Source organism: Larus michahellis, chromosome 9 (genome assembly GCF_964199755.1).
Source record: "Larus michahellis chromosome 9, bLarMic1.1, whole genome shotgun sequence".
Lineage (NCBI taxonomy): Eukaryota > Metazoa > Chordata > Aves > Charadriiformes > Laridae > Larus > Larus michahellis.
The window spans coordinates 49,227,697-49,254,661 of NC_133904.1; the positions used below are offsets into that span (position 1 = coordinate 49,227,697).

The window sequence follows — 26,965 nt, forward strand, 5'->3', positions numbered from 1 at the left end:
CGCTTTTGGTTTGGATTATACTGTTGACAGCAAAGGATGTGCCCCCTGTACAATAACCTCAACCTGCTTGGCCTTGGCTTGGGACCTGCCTCCACACACTTAATTAGATTTTGGAAATGGCTTCACCTAAAGCATGGGAAATGAAAGGTTTGTGAACAAGGTTGCAAAAATGTGCTGTAGTATTCTGACAGTACTTTAAAAAAGGATGTGCTATGAGGAAATCAAAATCAGTTTTCAAAAGAATGCTTAACTGCTCCCAAACGGGCTAAATTGGTGATGACTGCAGTCAGCCAGGGCTGACACATCCATCCCTATGGATCAGCAGGAGGCCTCCAACAATGGCCAAGCACTTTATGGCTTTGGGAAACACCTATAGCGTAGGCGACCTGTTCTCTGATGTTGTATAATGAGAAAAAGCGTCCTTCTTGATGAAAATCATTAATGTACTTCCTGAACTACCCTTGTATCCTCATGTCGTGTTTCCTCTCTAATTCCTGATAATTAAGGGATTTTTAATAGAGGGAAAAAATTAATTATTGCTTGGTGGGTCTAGCCCCACTGTTCATCCAGAAAACGCCCAGAAGGACCCATCTTGGTGCAAATACATGAAAAAGTCCATGCACCACGAAATCAAGACAAGAATGCCACTTCTAGATGTTGGGGAGCCCTCCTGATGTTGGGGAGCCCTCCTGCGCTCCGGGGCCAAAGTGAAGAAGCAGCCACTTCAGGCGGGCTGTGCCGGACCATTCCCCCGCGGGCCACACCGTGCCCTTGCCCATGTCCCTACAGCTGCCAGGGTGAAACCCTGTGACAACGGTGCCAGCACCTTTCCTGTCACACGGCCCCTCTGGTTAGCAGGCGTCGGTCTGACTCTGCAGTGCGGCATGAGAGTATCTCTGGTAAAGGCCGCGTATCCCCTCAGCTGGGATCAGACGCCTCTCAAACACAAAAATCAAAGCCACGGGCTGTGCTTAAGAGCCTGACCGGTGTGATCGTCTTGGTTTAGCACCAGTGGGTAAGGCCAGCTGGCCCCAATGCTGTCACCTAAATGCACGCTCTCGTGTTACCTCTAAGGCTGTTGTGGCAGCTGTTCTGTGGTTGAAGAAAGCCCCAGCTGAAGTGTGTTGGAGTGACGCTATCAATTCATTCCATTAATCCTTGCATTACTGTATCAGGCCACTCTCCCTCCTTCATCTGCTGGCTAAACTGGGAATGTTCTAACGTTTCCATGAAAAGATGGCAAAGTATTTCTCTAACTTTTTGAGATAGTGAGGAAAAAAGCCTGCACATGGAGTTTTAAAAATTCCAAGTGTCCCTTTCTAGTGTTGGCCATTTTGGCTACTCTCAACAACGAGGTTAAAATTGTGAAACCCTCCAGAATTTCTCCTTTCCCAGTACTCCATCCCTGGCAAACAGTCTTTTGTTTCAAATCAGTGGGGATCCAATTTTGGGTTTAAAACAAATGGTCACCCTTTGGACCCTAGCAGGGAGCTGTGTATTCCATGCTGGAGGATCTGTAATTAAACAGTAGGTGAAGTGCTTATTTATGTTGAATTTTTCTGGGTAACAAGTGTTCTACATGTAGGCGATGTAACTCCGCTTATTGGTGACCTGCAGAACAGTTTGAACATGGAGTGTGAGATTTGGATTTGCTCTTCCACAGCTCCACTGGCAAAGGACAACAGAGTTGGTTTATCTCAGTCGCTTTGTCTTTATTTCCCCACGACTGGTAACCCATCTGGGAACAGGTCATTCATTTGGGGATATCAATGTTCATTTCCTGGCTAATGACAACAGTTTTGCTTAGGGAATGTCATGGAAATATATAAGTGCTCTCACTTGGAATTAATCTTCAAAGACTTAGCTCGGTGCTGAGCTGGAGTTCCTTTGCTTCACAACCCAAACCAGTTTCACTCACAAAAATATGAAGGGTGAAAGACGGGGACTGAGACAGGAGCGTGGGACTGTTGCCTTTTGTATTTCTGATGGCTTAATTTTAGCTCTGAGAACTGGAAATAGGTTTCTTAGCAGCCAAAATGTACCACGTGCTTCATCACGATGAGAGCAAATGTTGGTTGGAGCTCCTTGGGTGTATCAGAAAGGTCACCCGTGTTACCATGATGTTTTGCCAAAGGCTTTTGGGTCACCGTGCGAGTACAAGAGGTGTGGGATGAATGCGGGGAGCTGTGAGAAGGAGCTCGTCAGTAGCACTGAACACAAGGCAGTAAAACAGAAGATAAAGACCAGGATTCTGGACGATGTCTATCATTTCTAGTAATGTCTTTTCCTGCCAGCTTTTATTGCATGCCATTGATTTATTCTGACTGGGTTGGTTTATAAAAAACATGTGCTTTGGAGTAAGGGCATTGCAAGAAACATTATTTGAGAGAGATTAATTAGAATTAAAAAATGAGACCTGTAATCTCCCTCATATTTAGGAAGTTTCTGATACACATGTGAACTTTTTGGTTAGGTGGGCACTGGTTCTAATCAAGCCTTGAGCTGAGAAACCTGATCTCCAGACCACAACTTTGTAGCGTGTTCCAATCCCTCTAACTAATAGGAAATATTTATACTCAATCCTGTGTTTTATGCACTTTCCCAAACAGCTCTGCTAAATTCTTCTATTGAGTCCCATTCCAGAAATGTGGTCAGTGTTTGTCCCTGAGCATTAGCGCTGCTTACTGCCTCTGCTGTCCTGCTCTCCAGCTAAACCAGTCCTAGAGGTATCCAACGGGCTGATATTTTTATAGCCAATTTCAAATCTTGTGCAAATGGTGAAAGGCCGTTCTACTTAAAAGATGACCCTGGATTATTAAAAGACGATCCTTGGATAATTTGTTATATGAAAAAGCAGAGAAAGTAGATTTTTGTGTATTTGCAACAACCACTGGGAGTGCAAAAAAGGGTCAGGGGAAGTATCCCCCTATCTATTTCTAGCCCCATGGAGAAAAAGAGAGAACGACTGATGTGCCACCTGACAGGGGGACAGACAAGAATATAGGCCAAGAGGAAATTTGCTGTGAAAACAGGCGCTTCTTGATAGCAAACTATTCACAAATCTGGATCAAATTTGGACTAATTGTTTGGACTGAAAAAATGGGAACACTGAATTTAAAAATATCTGTGCCAGTATTTTTAGAGGGAATTTCAGAATAGCACTGTTTGTTTAAAAAGTAACATAAATCAAAAGAAGGTAGCTAAGCAAAGTTAAATAATCATAAAATGTCAGAAAATATTGAATTATGCAATGATGGAAATATCTTAGTCAAACAAAATACAATTTCTCAAAACTATTTCCTGTTCAGGGAAAAAAAATAAAATTATTTAACCCCATTCTCCTCCATCATCTCTCCCTACTCCCAAGACTGGCCTCTACCAAATTAACAGATTCACAGCAGACCTAAAAATAATTTACTTTTTTCAGCTGTAAATAGGATAGATAATCATCACAGTGGCACTAAACTACTGAGGAACACCTAAACAGGAAGCATGAATGTATAGTATATATAACAGAAGCTATATTTCATTCCTAATTGATTTTTTAATAGCAGCCTGCACCTGAATTGCCAGGTGTCTAGCCAGTAACTAGAATTATGCTGTACCAGATCATAAGCTGCAGCCAGAATTGGAAGCCAAAATATATAAATCTACCCTTCTACCATCAGTATTTGAAATCTAGAGAGTGTTTTAAAATCACTGTGCAATTAACAACAGCAAATGGCAGGTTTTGGGTTATCCAGACTGGGTTGGGAAAGGCTTGAGCTGCAATTGATTGGTGATCTCTGGTAGATGGCAGGTCTCATGGGCTTTGTTCTCACTCTGCTTTGAAAAAATGAGAAAAAGGGTTTATATTTTACGGATCACTCTCCTACAGTAAGTGAGGTTTCCTAGAGCCCTGTGCAGTGAGCAGATGGCCATCATTTGTGTTATCTCAGTGCTTTATCTGGTTTACAGCCCCAGCTTAAAGGGAGTTCCCTGCCTACCCCAGGCCTCCTTTCCTCCCTGTTTCAGTCTGCAATATTGGAATACTGAAATTGGAATACTGGAATTGGAATATTGAAACAGGGCAAGATATCTGTGTGAGTCAGCAGAGCAGCTCCTGAAGTGACAAGGGTAACGTGGCAGCTGGTTGCAGGGCTAAACTACCACAGTTTTGACACGGGAGCTTAAACCTGAGGTTCGGGCTGCACTTCGGCCGTCAGGGAAAAATGACCTTGGAAGAAAGGCAAAGGCGGTCGCAGGTGAAGGTCAAGTGCTCACTAAATAACCGTGGCTATGTCAGTGAGGCCAGGGAGGCTTTTTTCTTTCTCCCTAACAGTGAAATTCTGTGCAAAAGAAAAAATAATATCATCAGCCCCATAAGCAGGAGTGAGCCGACCCCACGTGCCTTGGGACGGAGACGCTCCGAGCACCAGCGCTTTCCAGGCAGCTGGGCCGTTCACTTAACAGATAAGCAAATAGAAAGTGGCTCAGCTTCGGATCTTAACAAAATGACAAAGAATAAATACTGACGAGGGAACTAATCAACTGCCAGCTGATACCTTTGTTATGGTTTGCACAGACAAAAAACTGAATCCTTCACGAAACTCCTAAGTAGTTCTGACTGACTCTGGCATGGAAAAATGATCTGCTGGGACATCGGGAGTGTCACTGCCAGCGTTACAAACATGTTCACCACCTTAAGTTAATCAGCAATCAGTTAACTCCTTGTAAAAAAGCCTCTCAGAGACAGAACTTCTTGAAACAAAAGGGACAGGGTCACTGTTCGTTAAAAATGATAACCTCGGCCTCAAGGACGATCTCTAATTCCAGATGGTGTAAATCAATTGCACTCAACTGTTGCAATTTGGAGAGCTGTGGCATGGGAAACGCAGGTGCCGTCCTGCAGTACAAGACTTGGAAACTCGGCAGTTACCAGCACTGAACTCGGTGGGAAAAAATTCTCAGCAAAGAAACCCTTTGTGAAAAGAGGGAATTTCCCTGTAGCTTGGCACATTGGTTCCTCCTGCGTTGGGAAGGTAACACGCCCTGTGAATCTCACCCATAAGGAAACACCTATCAATTCCCATTGGATAATTAAACAGAATAATTTACTGTGGGCTGCAAAGCTCATTATATGTGAAGAAAGACAAGAGCTGGAGCACATTAGGGACTTATCGCCTGCAGCGCCGGCTGGAAGGCGAGGGAAGAGCCCCTTCCCCTGGGTCTCACCCCGGCTGGCTCTGCGGGGCAGGGCAAGTTTGCAGGAAGCTGCAGCCAGGCCAGGGTGTTGCTGTTGACCCAGCGTGGCTCCAGAGGGAACACAAAGAGCAAGGCAAAGGAAACAGAGGCAGCGGGACCACGGAGGGGAAGGCAGCCCGCGGTCCAGCCAGTGGGACAGAGCCAGGCAGAAGAATCCAGCAGGCCGCCCACCAAAGTGACTCAAAGGTCAAGTGCCTACAAGAACATTGTTTACCTTCAGGCAGCGAAGCCCTTCATGTGTAAATTCTCATTCTGTCTAAGTGGAGATTAATTGCTGCTTGAGATGAGCTTAGGGAGGGTCCCCTTTAACTTGCGGTGTAATAGCAATTCCCTGGGGAACGTGCAGTTCTCTCTCCAAGGCTCCGCAGTGGCAGCATGCGAGCACAGATACGGGACTCCTTCACCTTGCGCTGACATCTGTTCTTTTGTGTCGTGTTATCTGTAATATAGGTGACTATCTACCAAGAGTGGAGGAGCTCTCTAATTATGTGATGCTCACTTGGCATGTGAATCCCACTCTCCAGAGGGCTCACGGCCCCATCCTGCTGATGAAGCCGAGGAACTTGAAAGCCCTCAGCATTGCACCCTGGGAACTTGGCGTTTTGTAGGGTCAGGCTCTCTCCTACGGCTCTTTTCAGCACTGTGTCACCTGCCGGCGTGTTCGAAACATCCTCTTTGGACGCACACAGAGGATTTTGTACAGGATTTTCAGTGCTTTTCATTTCTGTTCATGTTTCATACACAGTGATGGCAATTTGTCTCATGATATTTGTATCATATCTAAAGCCATGGAGTTAACATCGCCTCTCCCTTCAGATACTATCCATCACCCCACAGAGATAATAAGTACTAAATGGCCTTTGAGGACAGTCATCCGTGGCTGTTCATGTCTGTGAAATTCCTAAATGTTCTCATTTTGCTTCTCACTTTCTTGCTGCTAAAGATAATTCTCTCACCCTCACCATTTATTTTCTTCATTCAGTCATACCTTAGCTGGGAGGCCTGGGCAGAGTTTCACAGGTTCTTTAAGTGCATGTTTTGACATAATCCCCATGAAGTTTGTCTTCCTCAAGGTCAAAAACACTTTGAGGAGGCTTATAATCTGTTCTTTACATTAATAGGATCATTAGCAGTTAAGTGACACTTTGGTCAGAGTATTTTGGAAAGCTTTACAAGGAAATTGTCTGGTCTGCTGTGTTCCTCCTGGTAACCCATCAAAGCTCTTTCTAGGTACAGGAGGAACTTCTATAAAGTCACTTGTTTTGAAACTGGATCTTTGAAAATAAAGGACTTTTCAGTTTGGCAGGCCAATGAAAAGAATTAGGGGTGGAATGTTTAGATTAAACAGAAAGCAGAATATTTTATCTTTAGGCAAAACAAAAGTGCCTGCAAAACCCCCAGAAGCCGTTCTGAGTCAACACGAAGCATTCTGTTTTGGTCAAATGAAATACATTCTTCCCCTGGAGATTATGTTAGAAACAGGGGAATATTTGTAGAGAAAAATATTACTTTAAAAAGTGTTACTTCAAAAATTGTGGAAGCAAAATGCTTCTCATTGCCAAACAAATAAAAGACAACATGGAAAGATTTCTTTTTTTTAAAAAAACGAGTCTCTATACTTTGGCTGAAATTATCTTTCAGACTTCAGAAGAATTAATAAATTCTGACTCCCCACAACACTAGATTTTAGACAAGCATAGACTGTGTAGAAAATATTGACCAGCTTTACCTGGAGTCCCATCCTTAAGAGCAGGTCTCCTACATTAGCTGCCGCCAGCTGCAGAGCTTGGATAAGGTTCAGCAATTAGCAATTACTGAGTGGATAAGAAACGGGAAGGAAGAAGTGGGGGAATGATGTGTATAATTTTCATTTATAAATTCTTTATCAATAAGAAGGAGGGGATCGTTACCTCTTCCTGCTGGGATGTCAAGTGCTGTCACTGACTTAGCCAGGAACTTCAGCTGCTCACTCACCATCACATCTTACAAGGCTCCTCCACTTAGAAGTGACCCTTTAGGATATGATTTGAAGGTACTGAATGTCTTGATTCAGAATGGAAAGCATCTTACTTTCCCTTGGATCCAGCCCTTAGTACTTGAGGGACAACAGAGAGGGTCCTGCCCAGTGACATAGCCTGTATTCCCACGTCGTGTGGCCCTGAACACTGTTAACTGGGATACGGTGCCAAACCCTTCCACCAGTGTGTGTGTGAGACAGCCAGCTTATCTGCCGGGCTCCGCGCTGAGCAGACAGGACAGCATTTGCCTATCTCAGCTTGCTGAGCGTCTGGCAACAAGTGGAGCTGTCTCGGTGTCTCCAGAGTGAAAGAAAGAAGAAATGCAGCTCCAACTCTGTTCTCACTGGTAATATCTTCTGGAAAGCAAGCCAAAGCCCAAGTCAGGGCTGTCACCCTGGCCCTGCGTTTCTGCTTCTCACATTCGGATTATCTCTGTGAACTGTCAAGAGAATTAAGGAGGCAGAAATCGGCTTCAAAGAACATCAGAACCAAAATATGATCTCACGTGAGGGGTGCTTTCATGCACTTCCATCCTCTTTAGATTTCTCTTAGTGGGGAAGGGATGAAGAAGATGGGGCTTCATGTCTCTGGGCTGCACCTTTTGATAAATCAGAGGCTGTGGTTGATGGTAGACTCTGCCCTGGTGCAGTACTTGTACCACCTCTCCTCCCCATTCTTTGCAGTAGCAAGGGAGAGCTCACACCATTCCTTGGGGATGCCTTGCTGCTGGAGCTGACTACCAGTGAGATGCACGCTCGGACAGGACAAGATGCTTGGATGCATCCCCCTTTTTTCCTTCAGAACGGCCTTAACAGGACTTGCGCTCCCATTTAAAAGTCTGTCTCACTTCATGGAAAACTTTGATTTCCAGTTCTTGTGCTCTGGGCTCCTGGCAGGACTGCGCTATCACTCAAGCCTGCAGTGCTGGTGCTTCATGGTGTCCATATGAACTTTAGAAGGAGCCAGAACTCAAATTCCCTGCAGGGGTATCTTCTAGTTACACTGTGTTCCTGTGAACATCAGTGCTGAAAACCAAATGTACGGAAACGAATTACTCCTTCAGTCCTGCCGTGTTCCTAACTCACAGTAACACTGAGACGGTGTAACACCAGCAGCTGAAGTGCTCTGGGTGGGAAGACACTGTTGAAATGTCCACCAATCTATGAGTTCAAAGAGTGAACCACACTAGGCACAAACAGGAATTGGTGATTCTGCCCCAGTGGACTTGGACCCTTGTGGCAGCCAACACTGATGTATTGGGCTCACTTACATCGTTTTGTGCCAATTACAGTATCAGAGCAGGCGGGACTCATGTTTTTCTGCAATAGTTATTTGAGAACCAGCCCTATCATGGCCATAGTTGTTTCAAGAAACAGAATAACAGTCCTGCTTTGCATAAATAATAATAGAGGCTGTCTGTTGCTGGCCTGCTCGCCCCACGCCTGCGAGGAGGAGATGGCCTCCTTCAGCCCTGAAGTTCCCGCAGAGCAGCGCTACTGGGGTGCGTGGGCAGGAATCAGAGCACAGCTCGGGAACTCGCATGAACTTTTCTAGACACTATTTGGCAAGATGTGACCAGTTCCAGTTCCCACAGTAATAACGTCAGACGAGATGCTGATGGAGGGAAGCAAAACAGAATTGAGCTCATGCTCCTTCCTGATGATGCTTTGAGTGGTACAAAAAGGTGTAGCAAATCCCTGACTGCTGCACAGAGCTAAGGGCTGCAAGGGGAAATCACTGCGAAAGCTGAAGCAGCGTTTCAGCTGGTACAGAGAGCTCTTCCAGCTGATGCCCTGAGGACTACCTTACTTTGAGACAGTTGCTTTGCTGACAGTAACAGTATTTCAAATAGCTGAGAGCTGCAAGTCCTGACTTCTGTCTAGGCTGGGGCCTGGGAAAGCCCCTTGGGAAGGTGGATCGAATCTCTACTTGATTTGTCTTTTTTTCCGCCTCCTCTAAGCCATGTTAAATTTTATCTGTGCCCTAGGAAACATTGTAGAGAGGGCTTGCTGTATTTTAACACCAAATAGACAGCCTGCCCTTTCCTTTGGCACAGGGATCTCAAAGGTTGAAATAAATGAGTGTGTTCCTCACAGGGAAGCATCCATTTGGTTGGGAAGGGTAATTGCAGGAGATAGACAGAAGCAAATGACATTGGCTAGCTGGCTTTGGCAGTGTTTGCGGTGGAAATGCTGTCCACATGAGATTTTCTGACGTGGGCTCCTACGTGGGCAGCTAGTTTGCAGGGAAGACTTGTCTTTACTGCCTCTGGTCCAGAACTGGCTCAGCAGAGACAGCAGACTCTGTGGACGGAGGGTGAGCTTCCCCCGTTCGCCCTCTTCTCTGCCAGCAGCCACCAGAGAGTTGCTTGGCTGCTCTTCCCGGTCAGCGCTGCAGCGCCGTGTGCCACCAGACACTGCCTTTCACTGCAGAGGTTATCCCTCGAGTCGCAATGAAGCTAAACAACGCAGTTAAAAAACACCCGACTATTTCCATTCCAGCCCTAAGCTACGGTGTGTTTTCAACAAGGAGATGGGCAACAGGAGAAGGGGGTTGTCTCGTTTTTTAATTACGATCCTTGGGACTCGCAGCTGCAGCGGGAAGCAGAAAAGGCCTCGGGAACAATTATTCAGGATTAAGATCCTGAGCTCTCCCTCCCTCCAGACTGTCAGTGCGCAGCTGAGGCATGGCGGCTGACCCTGCCGCCTGCGGGTCCCTTATGATCTGCCTGATGTGCAGGGGTCACGGCTCAATTGCACCGGGGGGGAGAGCTGCTGAATGCCAGATTCTGACAGAGCTTAGAAACTCCACCAGGGAGGCTGTAAAAACAGAAGCAAGCACAGGAAATAATAGCCAATAAGCAGGGCTTCCGATACAATCATGTTCTCATTTCGGTGTCAAGCGGCAGGCCAGGAACGAAGGGAAAAAATACCATTCCCCTTCCTTTTTTGGCAATAACGGCTTGTAACCTCAGAGGAATCTCCAGCCTTCGGGGTCTGGCTCAACATTTTCTCACTCCACCTGGCTCAGTCTCATAAACACCCTGCTGAGCACTTGCTCTCTCCACAAAACGTCCGGAGAGATGTCTTTTGGACCTCACCCTTCTCTGACACTCAAAGGGAACTGTGAGTTTCTTCACTTGGAGACAACTGATGGGTTTCTCGGTGATGCCCAGACGCTGTCGGGCCAATTACCTTAAAAAGGCATGTTTAAATATTGAAGAAAATTGTAGGTAGGTTCTGAACGCCTTGCTGAACTCCACAATTCGTAGAGCCCTCACTGAAGAACAGCTTCCTTGTCCCCAAACCAGCCTGCTGGCGTTCAACAAATATACACAGGAATTGAATGGCAGGAAGAGCGTGCCCTGAGGACATCCATGCCGGAGTATAAATAGCTTCATTTCACTGGGGCAAAGCAGCTTCCTCAGACTGGCCGGATCCCAGCAAGCACTTGCAAGTTTATAGACCGAACTGCTGTGGCAGAGCTCGGCTTTGGGGTGGATGAGCCGCTGGCCCGCTAGGACATGGACCAGAGCGATCCCCGCTGACTTGCCTTTCTCACTCCTTCACCCGTGGAGTGCGTAGTACAAGGTAGTTCATTTTCTACCCACTTTTCCTGCAACAACTTTTAAAGCACAGGAGTCTGAGTAAGAGCTTTTAGAGCAGGGAGGGCGTATGAGACAATTAAATTGCATCTGTGAGAGGACAGCCTCGGAGGGGGATTTAGAGAAAACAGCCATCCAGTGCTGTTTTTCAGGGGAACCTTGGCACAGCAGTCTCAGGCAAGCAAGAGGACATCCTGCGATTTTTTTTTTAGATTAGCACTGTTCCAAGTGCATCGCCGGTAAGCGTTTCATAACTTGAGATATTTTCTTAGGGAAAACGCTCAGGCGGTCCCAAAAGATCCGTAAGATTTCCTGCACGTGCTCCCGCCATAGAGTAATGAAGGCCTGGGTAGCCAGCCAGGGCACTGAAGCAGGATAGAGACTGGAGTTTTCAATGCACTATTTCCTGAAGCGTAGGCATTGGGCTGGGTTAACAATATGAGATGTGGGGCATCTGAGCAGTGTGTAATGAGAAAAGGAAACAGCTCAGCACAAGAACTAGGGTGGATAAAGCAACCAGGGCTTAGAGTAACGAGAAAAAATCAGAAAAAGGAAATGGAAGGGGAGAAAAAAAATGACTGCAGGAACTAACAAGTAACACCAAAAAGCTACTTTCCGATAAGAGGAAGACTTGCTGGGAAAGCAGGATAAGGGTAGAAAGGGACTATTTTCAACAGACATGAAGAGCCAGGAAAATGTCATGCATGTGAATCAAACAGGTGTGTTCACCTGGTAGTGCAGAAGTTGAATTTAGCCACGTAGGTGTATCACAATCCCCTTGGGATGGACAGCACGCCTCGTGGTGGTTTCACCATCCTTAGCAATACCACGAGACTATCCGCGCTGCCTCGCAAACACGTGTTCTCTGTACATATGTTTGCTGAACTATTCAAATAATATCAGACAAACTCGTTGCCTCTCTAGCATGTGTTTTAGTAAAAGGATTCAAAGAATCATATTTTAGCATTTACTAGAAAAATGAAATTCATTCATTTCCATGAGTTTCTGGGGAACTGAATAGTAAGCCTGTTGAGCACCAAAGGAGTTCAAAGGGGTTGGAAGTAGATGATCTTTAAGGTCCCTTCCAACCCTAACAGTTCTATGATTCTATGTCGTCCCCTATTCGAGACACTAAAAGTCATCTCCTTTATCCGACTACTCCCAGCCTCAGCTTGGAAGATCCAAGATGATTCAGTGATTTAGTAATGCATTTGTCAAGTAGAATTTGAAAAAAATATCAGCATTTTTGGGGAATATTCTTCTAACAAAAATTCGTATTATTGAAATGGTTGTTCAGTATGTTTCATTCACTTAATCACAGAGGACCACACTCCTCTGCATTTTCTGCTTGTATTTATTATTGGATGTGAACTCAGTGATTCTGACACACGGGGGAGAGGTAGCTCAAAGAGGACAAAAATGAGCAATGGGCCATTTTTTAGAATAAAATATATGTAATGCAGTCATCCCGCTTTGCTAAGTATGTCTCACAGATGTGAAGGACAAAGCAGTATACTAATGTGTAGGAGAAAGAGAATGTTGTTGGGGAGTTTCATGCTTGGGAAGGAAAGGAAAAAGAAAGGACTTGTGAATTCAGGAAGAATCTTAGGAAAAGGACTGTGATAACAAAACCCTTTAGGATAAAAGGTTTTAGTCTTAAAAGGAAAAGAAAAGGAAAAGAGGTTTAAAGAAATCAGTGTATCACTTATTTGAAATACAAAACTAAATGGGACAATCTAGTTTTCAAGTCCCGGAATTGAACAAGATGGATAATTTCTGGTTCTTGCATCTGGGTCCCTGTGAATTCAGCTGGCATCAAAATCCACATATATCCAGCCTCTTCCAAGTGTCAAAGCTGGTGCTTGCTCCAGCGCTGGGCCGGTGGGGAGGTGGGATTTGCGAAAGCATCTGAATTGGGTTGCTTGTTTTACCTAGCACAGATCCCACAGTTGAACACAACTGATATTACCAAAAAGCCGCAACAACAAAATAAACTGAAATTCTTACCTTTGACAAACACATAAATCCTGGCCATGAGATCCTCATTAGGTGGGGAGTCATCACGAATGCAGGTGAAGTAACCGGTGTCGTTAGCTATGACTTTCTTGAGGACAAGCATGCTGCAGCTTTGCCTTGTGTTATTGCGACAGTTGCTGATGTGCACCCGAGGGTCTTCCTTCTGGTCCTCCCTCAAAAGCCAGCTCACAGAAGATGCTCCCCTGTCAAGACAACACACCAAAATTAAAGATAGAGTCATGACTTCACACAAAATTTGGGCTTCCTTCTGGCCAGCTGTTATCGATGTTCCCAGTGTTCCTACTCTTCTCGCTTGGAAATGAAGGATAAAGGTTGATGGTTGTTTACGTTTCCACCCATAAGGAATTAAGGGGGATCACCCCACGTTCTCCCCTGGAGCAGAGGAGATTCATGAAATAGTCTGTGGAACTGTAGCAAGCTAGCTCCTGGAGGAAAGTTTAATTTTTATTGTAACAGACTTCCTGAACATGAGTTTGTTTTTATAACACTACATTTTAGCCACTTCAAACATTAGAAAGCACCTGTTAAAATTTTATGTTTCTTCCAAGTTGAGGACTTTGCATATTTTAACAGCTAAATTAACTTATATTTTCTTATACTAAGGCTGCATGGAAAGAGGAGAACATTTATGTAACTTTGCATCACCTTTCTTGCTTAATCAGCAGTGACTCAGTCTTGATTTTTGTGAAGGCTCTGGAGCTAATCAGATTACAAATCTTAGAATATCTGCTCAAGACACATTTTTTTTTCAATTCACCCTGTCATGGCAGTCAGAACATAAAGCTAGCAGGGCAGATGATGCACCATTTCACCCACCTGACCCGTTCGTTGTCTTATCTATGATCACAGTAATGTCAAATGCAATTCTATGTAGTTCACCGCCGAAAAGCAAGGCCTTTTTATAACCTGTTGCAGGACCCAAAGAGAGCTTTCAACTGCTCTAAGTTAACTCAGTAACAGGCACTGGTTGCACTAGTCCTGTTCTGCTGGAGACATCAGGCCATGCCATAGGAGCAGGAGCTCTTGGAGCCCTCTTCTGCTTGGGCTGCACGTTGAGGGCTCTCACGATGTATTAGTACGTGCTATACGTGCTTATGAGATGAAGATTATGGTCTTTTTGTAGTAGACCGGGTTTTGGTGGTCAATGTGGAAACTGATGGGGTACGAGGGTAATCGTCTGTGGACTTTTCTGGGGAAGAAGTTAGTATCAGAGGGAGACAGCTCTGCCGGTCTGTGTTTGCAGAGAGAAGCCACTCTTCCAAAGGCCAGGGGCTTGACTCACCCCTTCCCACTCAGTGAATTCCCATTGACCCAATGGCATTTGCTGAGCTGAGGAAGGAGTAAGAACCTCTGGATTTCCCCAACTGAGTGTAGGCAGGGAGAAATCCGGCCTAGACACAACAACTCAGTATAGAGATCTAATACCAAACATATCTAGCATGCAAGCTGTGTGAAGTCTCCAGTTAGGCAATAACTCTAACTACTCTTTCTGTGCCAGTGGCTTTGTAGCGGTCAGTAGGTGCAATAAGGGAACGCATTTGCCAGCAAATTCAGTGACACTTAAACAAACATCCTCTTGGCCCCCGTTTCTGCCCGTCCTTTTGTCGCCTTCCTGAAGATGATGTGGACACGGGGCTGAACTCTTGAGGTTATTCCCAGCACGTAGCTGAAGGAGAGCACTGGGAAAAGTGTGAATATCCTCTCTGGTGAGCAGCCTCACCCTCGGTTTTGGATGCACTGATGACTTGGACAACCCCACCTCATCCGTCATACCAGTTTCCTGTCCTTCAGAGCACTGGATTATTTTTTGACGCAGAGGTCCCTACCCCGTGCTCCTTCCCTACATTACTAACGTCATTAATGAGGTACTGACCACCTCTGTCAAGAAATGGGACTCCTGGCCCACAATGGGGAACAATGACACTTCACATTCAGACACTCAACTCCCAGCATGTCACCATGTCCCCACCCCTCTACCGTCACCCAGTCTGGTGTCCATCAGGGCAGGAAGTCTCCAACCGTGGCTCTGCAGAGCAGGTCAGGGATTTCAGACACCTGTGCTTCCTTACATGTGCCCACTTTTTCCTCCTGCATATTTTATCGTGGTGGAAGATGAAGACTTTGGCTATTGCTTCGGGATTTTCACACATCTGGCAGAGGGAGTCACAGCAGCAGCTTTGGCCAGGCTGCCAAAAATCAGGAAATCCTGGCCAAGAACCTCAAATGAATGGAGTTTAAGGGAGAAGGGATGTTCACAGAGTTACCACGGTTCAGCAGCTCCCTGCTCGGTCTGCTGTCTCGTGCTGTGCTCACACAGCCCTCATGCCCCCGGGAAGTATGAAGGACTCCGGAGCTCCCTTCTGCGAGTGGGCAGATGCTGGTGTGTCAGAGGAGGTGGGATGACAGACATCCGCAAAGGACCCTGTGATTCTGTTGGCATACAAATATCTAAAGGGTGGGTTGAAGGAGGATGGTGCCAGACTCTTTTCATTGGTTCCCAGTGACAGGACGAGGGGTAACGGGCACAGGTTGGAACATAGGAAGTTCCGATCAAATACACGGAAAAACTTCTTTACAGTGAGGGTGACAGAGCACTGGAACAGGCTGCCCAGGGAGGGTGTGGAGTCCCCTTCTCTGGAGATTTTCAAGACTCGCCTGGATGCAGCCCTGAGGGATGTGCTCTGGGCAATCCTGCTTTAGCAGGGGAGTGGGACTAGGTGATCTCTAGAGGTCCCTTCCAACTCTGAAGTTTCTGTGATTCTGTGATTCTGTGATTCTGTGACCTGATACAGGGAATCTCACACTCCATGTGCAAAAGTCCCACTTCCAGCTTCTATTCCCAGCTCTTGCGTGATCTGAGCCAAGGAACTGCAGTGCTCCGGAGCTCTGTTCCCATGCTCGCACGGAAGCATGCTAGCATACATTTCTGCTTCTCAGACCTGTTGTGTGGATTTATTGCTTTGCATCCATAAAGCAATTTGGGACTGAAGTGCTAAGAATTTCTTAATCTATTTATTCATCTGGTGATATGAGAAAAATAGGATGTTCCTACAGATTAAAAAGGAGAATTGCTGAAAAGTATTTATTTCATTGGCCTGGAGCACTACTCCCAACTCATGTCCACCTAACTTGTTTTATGAAGCACAGCATCTAAATTTTAAAGGACTGTTTAAACTTTATTGCCATCATACTTGCTGCTCGCTGAGCTAAAAATACCACTGTAAGGTTGTTTTGACCTCCTGAGCCACACGGCTAGCTGGAGGTCTTTGGAAAAAACCTGCCTTACACTCCAGAAGACATCACAATTTTACACAGTATGCGTCAATTTATCTTTCACTGTAACAATGAATTAAATAGACTAGGACAAAAATCTGAAGGGACATATGCGTCAGCATAAACTGCAGATTAGATTCACCTTTCTACTACTTTTTCTTACTGTTTGCAGTAACTTCTGTTGCAAGAAACCATCCAGGTAGTGGCTACAGTCAAGGGGACTTTGCAAGAAGGTGTAAAAATAATGTATGTGTGTGAGAGGGAGAGAGACTGTGACAGCCTGTATTACCTTAAGCCTTCTCTCCTACAGTGCTCTCGGAAGAAATGAAAAAATAACCCTTCACTGTAGCTTGGCATATAAATCACACTGCGAACAAGCGGCACCTACGTACATCTCGGTGTGAGGCCTGTTGTGTGACGGAGCAAGCTCATGGCCGTCTGACACAGCAGAAAGTGCTCTGACTCTTGATGTTATACAGAGTCGTGTGCCACTCAGCTGGGACCAAATGCCGCCGTTTCCAGGGGATCATCTCCCTCTAAACACACGTCATTGCCAAAATGTTGCCGGTTTCTTGCATGGCTTTTTACACATTGTGTAAAATGTTTTCACACATTGTGCCAAGAACTGAAGAGCTGCCGTAATTTACAATATCAGGAGCCTGGTTTTTCACAAGTCCTGGTTATCTTTGATTTAAAGAATATGGTATGTGTAAACAGGTCAGGTCTTTGAATGTCCACATACTAGCTGCTGTTTATTTAACTGCCATTTTATAGGCTGGATGGTATTTGAGGGTAGGAAGTTTAAGCTCATATATATATATATATAAAGAGCTAATGACATGCCCTGGTGATCTTGTTTGTCATTTGCTTATGGACAGGGAGTGAAAGTGATTTTAGCTGCAGAGGAGACGAATCTGAACCTATTTTCAGATGAGGATTTTCCAGCTGTGTCCTTAAGCATGGTACATCCCCCTCCCATGAGCTTTCCCGTGTGCTGACGCAGGATTTTGCCTGGGCCCCTTGACAACACAGAGAATCTGACCAACAAATCCAGCATTGCTGGAGCAATCCTTACCTGCATTTTATTTTTAGGGTGTCTCCTGGTAAGATGACAATGCGGTCTTTTGCAATGCTTAGCGTTGGTTTCTCAAAAAATTCTTCCTCGGCAAGACCTGACCCAAATAAAGAAGAAATCATCATTAGACGGGCTATTCAGTACGGGTAGAACAGGCACAATACAGTTGAGGCGAGCTTTTTGTTTTGTAAATAGTTCCTAATTTGGGGGCCCACACAGTGCTTGCATTTATACCGATGCAATTCAGTTGAGCGTGGAGTTAGTCGTGAGATCCCCTTAGTTTGTTTTTAGTTTCCTTCATCTCTTTCTTTTCTAACATTTGGCACCTGCATTTCTGCTAATAGTCTTTCTCTCAGTTTATTTAGAGCTAGCTTTATTTCTGAATTATTGCAGTTTTAGGAGAACAGATTTGTTTCAAAAGGATTTTACACACATATAGAAGTGGAAGGAGTCAGGTCATTGGGAAATAACTTGATATGTGAGCTCATATGTTACATTCTAATCAAGGGGAGAAGAGAGAACAATAATTCTGGGGAGCAACTCTTTGACTCACAACTGTGAAGCATCTGCTGTATTAAAGGCAAATCAAAAGCCTGCTGTTTTCCAAAGCACCATTCACAAATACTGCCTTTGAACTAAGCAGCAAGCTGCTTGCTTTGTGGGCAGCGCGGCTGTGAACTGCTGTAACGCTCCGAAGCACATCTGAGGTGGTGTCTGGGACACCGTCGCCAGTGCTAGTGTGAGGAGGTTTGTCAGGTCTCTGATGACAACCGTCTTTAATGACAGTAGTGATAAAGGTCTCTCTCATCATCATCTCCTGGCTCGGGAAATGCCTTCTGAATGTGAAACTGTCCTCAGGGAGATGCATATCTGAGTGTACGTCTATGACAATATAATTTTCAGAAAGTGAAACTGAGAAGCAACAGAAGGGAGGTTGGCCAGGCTGGTTTCCTTGTCCAAATTCAAAGTAACATTATCAAGGAAAGGAGAAAACAGACTTAGATAAGTATCTCAATTTCCAAAGCTCTGACATTAAAGCCGTATGTTTTCTTTCCCCTCCTGCTCTTCAAATCTATATCTTCTCCTTTGCCTTGAACTTGATAAGCCAGAAATCTTTAGCTGGGCTTATAACAAACAGAGGCATTATTCTCAGCAGAATAGTGAAGATAACGTATCTAGCAAAAAGAGAAACATTAGGGTTTAACTTTTCAACTGGATGAAACAGTGATTTTCTTGCCTCCCACCTCCCAACTCTCATCTCTTTTTTGCTGGATTTGAGTAAAGTGCTCTTAGCCTGGCATATTCTGGCAGCGTGGAGAGTGAACCGCTCCCACTTTGGAGAGTCCGGCTTCTTCCATGAGCCATTCAAACTCCCATCAGTAACTCGACAGAGGCCAGTTAATCTCACAGCACCAGAGAATCCTTCCCAAAGGGGATCCTGCCCAGACAGCGTCTTGCTGGACTCCCTTCAAACTCATATTGACCTCGAGCTGAGACTTTAAACTAGTCCTGGCCATTGCTTCAGCATCAAAGATATCTCCCCCCTCCACCCCCCGCCGCCCAGTTTTGCTTAACTGATGACACTGTAGCTCTATCACCAAAGTCCTTTGCAGAATAAGAAGTTGGAGCCTGGCCAGCACAAACTCCCTACCTAAAACCTGCTATTCCACGTAATGCTGCGGAAGCAAAATAACCAGTGGGCTCCAGCCCTGCAGTTCCCCTCTTTCTTCTAAGAAGTACCGTTACTCCTACACACGTTCAGGATGACACGTGCAGGGTGCAGCATCACATTTAGCAAAGACTCAACAGAAAAAGCCCCAAACTCTGCAGCAGGAGACACGACCAGGCAAGTACGCCCTTGCACTTGACCCTGAGTCCCCTCCGGTTTCTAGAAACAACCAGTTCACCCCGAGCATGGGCTGGGCTTCGGCATGTGTTATTTCATGGTGCTGAGGTATTTCGGTCTCTTAACACCATGTGCTGAGCTTTGCAAAAACAATTCAAAAAATGACCAACAGCTTTGAATATGTTTGTCAGGTGTCATTTGATTTGCTGGCTGAGGGTTGTGTGGGTCCTGTGGGGCTCTCCCGGGACACAGCTCCCACCGTCATCTGCTCTGGGCTATTTATGCTGCGACTTCAGCCAGGTGCTGCTTCGACTTAGCAAATCCTGGGGTTTGAAATAATCCTTTATTTCTTTCCTCTTGTGCCTTTGGTTGTTCTTAGGGCTTAGGGGGGCTTAGCTGATGTCTCAGACCGGCCTTTGAAAGAGGCCTGAATTTTACCTCTCATGAGCAAGTGTGACGCTGTTGGCGGGGTCTGTGGCAGTGCCAGGGCTGGCATTAGACCTGAGCTGCTGTCGGGGCCGCAGAGCAAGGCGGTCCTTGGGCTTTTATACTATTTGAGGCTGGTTTTGCTAAAAGAAAGAAAAGTATTTTTCAATTATTCTGTTTATACTTCTGAACTACTTCTTTCCCAAAGTTTATTTTGGCTTTGGCAGCTGAAGAAAAGTATAAGCAAAGTGTAATTTCAGTGCTTTTCTACCCCATGGAGGACAGGACGAGAAATTCCTCTGCCACACACACATTTGATCGCCGCTGCCAGGTGACAGGGGGTTTATATAAACACAGTGTGTGCCATTTCTGGCACATCAGAACCAGAGCTGAGTGGACTGGAAAAAAAAAGTTTGAGGGCAAAACTGAGAGAATAGTGGGGGCAGAGGTTGGGCTGTGCTCCATCAGGATGCCTAAATGCCAGAACTGGCAGGGTGATGCCTCGCAAAATTTTAAACCTCCCGTGGTCCCTTTAGAGCTGGGCTTCATTTTTTGGAGGCAAAGCCAAAGACAGCCCGGGGGCGTGTTGAATGAGAAGAAAGGGATCTACTCCACTTTCATATTTGGTTTATATATTTGAGGAGACTCTGAGGCTTTAAGAAGGCGTTAGGATGCTGCAAGCAGCTTTCGGAGGCTGCATCCTGCTGGGCAGCGCAGCCCCTCTCTTTCCTCAGTCCTGCATCCTAACGCTTGTTTAGCTTTGGATTCTCATTCACACTGGTCCGTGCTGCCAGGGGAGCTGGGATGGAGGTAGATACTTTCAGCTTGTACAAAGACTGAGGCTTCTGGGACATTGTGTGCAGGTCTCTGACGCTGGCAAGCTTTTGATTGCAGGGGTTGTGAAGCACAGGCAGATGTGATCTAGTTCTGGGGAGGGCAAAGTTAATCCAATGTTGGTATCCCATAGAAAAGCGTTGTTTAAATAAGCCACGTCGCTTAGTTGCGGTGTTTATCCTTCTTCTTAGAATGAATGTGAATGTTCACCATTTTCATAGAATCATAGAATCATTTAGGTTGGAAAAGACCCTTGGGATCATCGAGTCCAACCATCAACTCCCCTCTACAAAGTTCTCCCTTACACCATATCCCCTAACACCACATCTAAACGAGTCTTAAACACACCCAGGGATGGTGACTCCACCACCTCCCTAGGCAGCCTATTCCAGTGTCTCACCACTCTTTCTGTGAAGAATTTTTTCCTAATGTCCAGCCTAAACCTACCCTGCTGCAGCTTGAACCCATTCCCTCTTGTTCTATCACTAATTACCTGTGAGAAGAGACCAGCACCAACCTCTCTACAATGGCCTTTCAAGTAGTTGTAGAGTGTGATGAGGTCTCCCTGCAGCCTCCTCTTCCTCCTCAATTTTAATGCATTTCATTTCGGTTTTATGGCTTTAAACAATAAATGTCTCACACTTCTCAAATAACGTTTTTCACAGCTACTCTGCACTTTATATAAAACCTCTCAGACTTGAAGAACATCTCTCTGAGGCAGTACTCTGTGGTACGCTATAAAACCAGGGCCTACAGCCTGCCCAGAGTGGGGTGGGAGACCACGCTGCTGGACCAAGTCCTGCTGAAGCTAATGTGCTCTGATTGCACAGCTCCAATGACAATGTCCAGGCCTAAAAGAACATTATCCTCCTCTTCTCTGCTAAATAATTTTGGTCCTCCTCTAGAGCTACAAGGGTCATAAAATTAAAAACAAGTACTCGCGCCAACCACGTCATTACCATAGCAAAGCTCTGCAAAGGAACAAACAGCTTGGCAGGCTCTGTTCTGCAGAAGGATTATAAAGGCCCAGGAAACGGCATCGGTACCACGGCTGTCCCCAACATTTTCTTTGTGAAGCTGCCTCTGCTGCCTGGTTGGGGTGAGGAACCTGGTGCAGCATCCTCCCTTAGATCCTCGTACGTTGGGGATAGGATGCTAGAGTGATAACAACGCAGAAGGAGCAGAGAGCCTCTTGCCTCCCGCAGAGCTACAAATAGGTCTCAGCACAACATCCCCTCTGTAAACCACAGGAGAAAGACAGGCTCCTCCTGGGAAGTGACGTGTTGCATCTGATGTTACCTTCCTGCCCTCAATTACTTGTTGCAAATGCAAATTGACTACAGCAAGGCTTGAGAGTGTGGCATCACCAGGTTAAAGATAGGCCCTAGAAAGAGCCCTTCCATCAGACCTTCTGTCCGGAGCCTCACTGCACCATTTGTAATTCTGAGAGTTTATTCTTACCTTCAGTTTAGGCTTTAACATTCTGCTCTTGACGGTGCAAACCCCAAGCACAGCACAACCACACAAATCTTTGGGAGTGAAATGTGTAAGGTTGATACACTATCCAGGGAAGAAAAGTATATTGAAAACTGTTCTTCCTGGGATAATCTGATTTTGCAGCACAGCCAACATTAAACATGAGAGGATCCACAGGCAGAGGGTAACGTGTGACCTCCCTCACCTCTCTGTCAGGTGGTTTCTAAGTCTATCTCTCTTGGCTGAGGGAGATCCCTCCCACGCTCAGCCTGGTTGTTCATGCTAGGGCCATCGGTGAGCATGGATAAAAACTATTTTTAATCTCTGTTTCTCGTTGTAACAGTCTTCCTTCAGGCATCCTCTAGGCACTGTAACAACCCAGTAGCTATCCCCAAAAGAGCACTCACAAATGCTTGTGCGATTGAACGTATCTAGGTATCGTACACAGTGACAGCTAACGTCAATAGGATATCTGATGAAGAGATCCACATATCCCTTTTGGGCACTGCAGCACACGGAGGAGGGGAAAGCTGAGAGAACAGTATCAAAGAGCACCTAACCTCTGCATCAGATGACAAAGAAATAATTGCCAAGCAAAGCGGAGCCCACTGTGATGACAGCTAAATGAAGCCGGTTAGACTAAGGCCCTGATTCCACAAGGACTTGGGCACACAAATAGCTTTTTGCACATGATTGAACTCCAGGGACTATTCATGTGTGTAAAGTCACTCTTGTGCATAGATCTGGGCCCTAGGACACATCAGATCCCATTAGATAGAACTGGAAGTCAGAGGTTTAGAGCTAATTTTAGTGGGGGAAGGAAAGAGGCATATACACGACGTTTAAAAACTGTTTTGTTCATTGCTGGCAGTAGATTGGGGATGGTTTCGTAAGCTGTGCTTACCTTAAAGCATTTCTGAGTCAGAGCCTGAATCAGGAGCATAATCTGTGCTCTGAGAGCACTCTGGAATCAACGGGGGCTGTACGAACAGCGTGTGTGGCCCTGCTCCCCGGTAATAAGGTGATCATCAGTAATATGGATCGTGCAGATGAAGAGCTGTTACCTACGCTGCCTGCCAGGGGAAAAGTGGTGAGGCTCGGTCTCTCCAAACGACTTTGTGTCTGCAGCAGTAAGTGACATGAAGGAGAGAAGGTGCTTTCCCCTGAGATGCCAGGTACCTCACCACAACCACACAGTGCGAGCACATCTGAAAAATGAACAGGTACCCCTTTTAAAGGGTATTTTCGTGACTATATCCCCAAGGAAATCCTATTTTCACTGGAATTAGAAAGCTCAAGGATTCATTGAAAAGCCGTGTGTGTTTAAACCAATGGCCTGTAATCATTTTAGGATTTATTTCAAGGTTACCCCCTATGAAAAGAGAAGACGCAACAGTACTGCCAGCATTATCGTATCACAAGACTTGCAATACTTGGTGTGATTATTAAGTCTCCAGCTCCTAGAATCAGCTTTCACTTGTTATAAACAAGTAATTTGCTATTATTTTAAAGGCTTAAAAAGACAGTAGCAAATAACTGAAAAGACTCACCTCCCGCTCTTTTTTGTTGTGAATTCAGTTCATCCAGTCTTTGAGTCTGCTAGGCTCATGCACTGACATTAATAAAGTGTCTTATGCTCTCTATTCAAAATGCAAAATTTTCTAAATGAAATATTATGGCTAGTATTGACTTTCCCAGCAAAGAAGAAGGGATGCTCTTGGGGTGAAGGTCTTGGCTGTAAGTCAGGACAAACCTCTCAATTTTCTTCGTTTCTGCCAGCTAGTGAGTTCTGTGTCAAGCCACCTGATGGGTACTGAGTCAGTACAGAGGCCAGAGGCCCCCGTGATGGGCTGCAGTGGAGAATGTGTAGGTCAGAAAGGGTTGTTAGAGGGTAACTTACCCTCTAGACCTAATCTGGTTTGATTGCCTCTCTCCCATTTTGTTTCTCAGCAAGTTGCTTTAGATCAGGTTATTTGCTCTCCTAAGTCTCAATTCTCCATGTGTTTATTGAGGATAATCATAGAATCACAGAATCATAGAATCATTTAGGTTGGAAAAGACCCTTGGGATCATCGAGTCCAACCATCATCTCCACTCTACAAAGTTCTCCCTTAGACCATATCCCTTAACACCACACCTAAACGAGTCTTAAACACACTCAGGGATGTGACTCCACCACCTCCCTGGGCAGCCTATTCCAGTGTCTCACCACTCTTTCTGTGAAGAATTTTTTCCTAATGTCCAGCCTAAACCTACCCTGCTGCAGCTTGAACCCATCCCCTCTTGTTCTATCACTAATTACCTGTGAGAAGAGACCAGCACCAACCTCTCTACAATGTCCTTTCAAGTAGTTGTAGAGTGTGATGAGGTCTCCCCTCAGCCTCCTCTTCCTCAAAGTTAATAATTTAACTTGTCTGTAAAGATTTAAACCCTTAATCTTTTCCTATGTGTCTGTACAGTGCTTAATGTAGGGGGACTGTGACTTCCCATCAGGTGCTAATACAGGCCAGACCGCTGTAGGCTACTGGTTCATTCCCTGCTGAACTACTTTTCCTAGAGGAGAAGATGAGTAGGGGTTTAGACGCTGTCCTGTAGGCCAGAGCCAGAGCTTCCACTCCTACGGTAGCTGTAGAAGTTAATCCAAAATTAAATTAGCAATCACAAACTCATCAGGAGAGATGGCTAAGATTCTTTCAGGATATTCGCATGCTAGTGTTAACCCAAGAGTATCTTCTGGCAAAGCAACAGGCTTCGTGTTTTCATTTATTTCCAAGCCAGAGGAACTAGTATTTGTTTAGCTGACTCATGAGAGAGGGGAGTAGTTCACACCCATTCTTCTTCTCTGCCTGCCACAAATAGAAGCTTTGTGTAGCTCAGCCAGAGACAGTAGTTTGGGTGTAAATGTTCCTAGTGACAACAACAAAAAATTAAATCATTAGTCTCAAGCGGAGGAGATATCAACCCCAACACAGTAAAAACAACTGCTAAGTAGAGCAAGTGTTTAAAGATAAGATAAGACATTGGCCCTGCTCTTGGGATTTGTCCCTACAAGGCTTTTCCTCACCCATAGATGCATCAGCATTTCCTGATGGAGTGGCACAGGGTCACTCTGGTTTCCTTCTCTAATCAGCAGAAACCCTTCAGCAAGGCCACCTTATTGCTTTGTGTGCTGACACCTAAAAACCCCTGTGTCAATTAACAGGAACTTTGCTCTGGTTTTCTGCAATCAAAACATAACCTTTGGAGTTTGACTACACCTGCTCAAAGGCAACTCCCTGGACATACAATGCCATGTGCTTTCTTGGCTGTCCACGATACGGATCGCCGTATCAGTTGCAGATTTATGGAAAGAGGTCACAGAAAGCAACTCTAGGTCAAAATTATTTGGTCTTTGGCGGCAGCAGCTCATTAATCAGAGCCATTGTTTTCCCTCTGACACTGTAGAGTGTGGAGTCCTAAAGAATGAAAGAGATATCACCACCCTGTCCTTATATTGAGTTATGTAGCGAGGGACATGTCCTTTCTTTGTAACTGGATGACAAGTCCAGAACTTAGATCTACAGCCATAAAATAAACATGAAATCTGGGAAAGGAGGTGGCAACATCTGCAATCATCTGCCATGCACTCAAGCACAGTTTAAAGTATTTAGGAAATGCAGTAATCTCATGTCAATGGAAAAAAGGCTGGGAATGTTGTTGATCCAAATTATGGCAATTCCTCTGGGAAAAGATGACCTGGCACATCTCCATGATTAGGAAATATGCAGACCCAGTGGGAACGAGACACACAAAAAAAGAGACCACGCTATGTGCTAAAGACTTGAGGGAAAAAAAAAGTATCAAAAAATGTGAGGTATGAAACTGTCTTTGCCTCTCCCCCAATGTGGTCTCCTGAGAAAAGCGTTAGGGTTGCAGATGCAAGTGTTTCCAATGATTCCCAGACAAGCTTACTTCATAGGCACTCCAGACATAGCTTTCATTCTTCCTTGACTTGACCATTCTGGGGAGAGGGCATGTTCTTCAGACAAGGCTGCGAGTGAGAGGAGGAGCAAGGACGCGCATTGGTCTGTAGGATGAACCACCATGGGGAGCAGCCCCTGCAAGAGCCTGAGACACCTCTCTGCTGGTGGCTTTGGCCCCAAGGTTCACCCTCCACTCTCACAGCAGTCCACCACAGCACGTGTTCTGCCTGCCCTTCACCTCCTCCCAGAGCGCTCAACAGAGGAGGATTTACTCCTATTCACCCTCCAGATATTATATAGCATTTATCTGGAAGTGAATCTAGCCAAGATCTCTCTCCTGTCTCCAGAGCGCTCTGTAGGAAAATGGGAAGGTAGAAGACCATCTAGGTCTGTCTCCACTGGGTCCTTTCCAGGCTTCCCTGTGTCAACTCAGAATCATCACCACCAGTGAACTCCTGGGAGCACGTTTGTGTACTGATGGATAGATAGCTGGATATTCTTATTGCATGTCATCCCAACAGTTCCTCATAGCTACAGACAGTAAACCATGGATCAAGTTATGGTTCCAGCTCGTCAAAACCCTCCATTCAGTTCCCTGTAATCGTGTCAGAATTGTTCTATGCAGGGTAATTTGTATGCGCTGAGTAGTTACTTAGAAAGTTTTGGATGCTAAGGAAGGAATGTTTTAAAACTCTTTTAACTAAATTACTTTATTATTTTGAGTAGCTATCAGCAGATTAGCTCATTTATCAAAGGTGACATGTAAGGCTGAAAAGTCAACAGCAGTAATTCACAGAGCTCATGTGTGTCACAGCACAGCACTAAACACTGTGTTCACTCACATCAATGGGATTGAATTTGGCACCTCTCTATATTTCTTTCAAACTTATTTGTTTTGTACAGCTGCAAATAATGAAAGCAATTGTTGTGCTGACTCTATTCCAAGAACTATTCCCCAACCTGCTCGTGTGCACAGAAAGAATCAGTCACTATTGAAATCTATCTTGATATGAGCCAGGACCTCTCATGAAAAAACAAGTCGTAAATCTCTATTGATGCAAGCAGTGATTTCTCTCTTGTGCCTACCCAGTTTTAACATTTACACTGGACTTTTAACCGGGAATAAAGGGGCTGCCTATACTCAGGGTAAGAGTAAAGCTCTTAGGCTGG

At 45.3% G+C, this 26,965-nt stretch overlaps 1 protein-coding gene across 2 annotated transcripts in view; it reads right to left on the reverse strand.

Annotated features, from left to right (window-relative positions):
• Positions 1–26,965, reverse strand: part of LOC141748326 (vascular endothelial growth factor receptor kdr-like) — a 136,711-nt gene that overhangs the window by 81,561 nt on the left and 28,185 nt on the right. For both annotated transcript variants that reach the window (XM_074600204.1, XM_074600203.1), the window contains exons 2-3: positions 17,252–17,348; positions 12,874–13,085 (exon numbers count right to left, since the gene is read on the reverse strand). In XM_074600204.1, the coding sequence (XP_074456305.1) occupies positions 12,874–13,085; positions 17,252–17,348 (309 nt within the window). The remainder of the gene's footprint in view (positions 1–12,873; positions 13,086–17,251; positions 17,349–26,965) is intronic.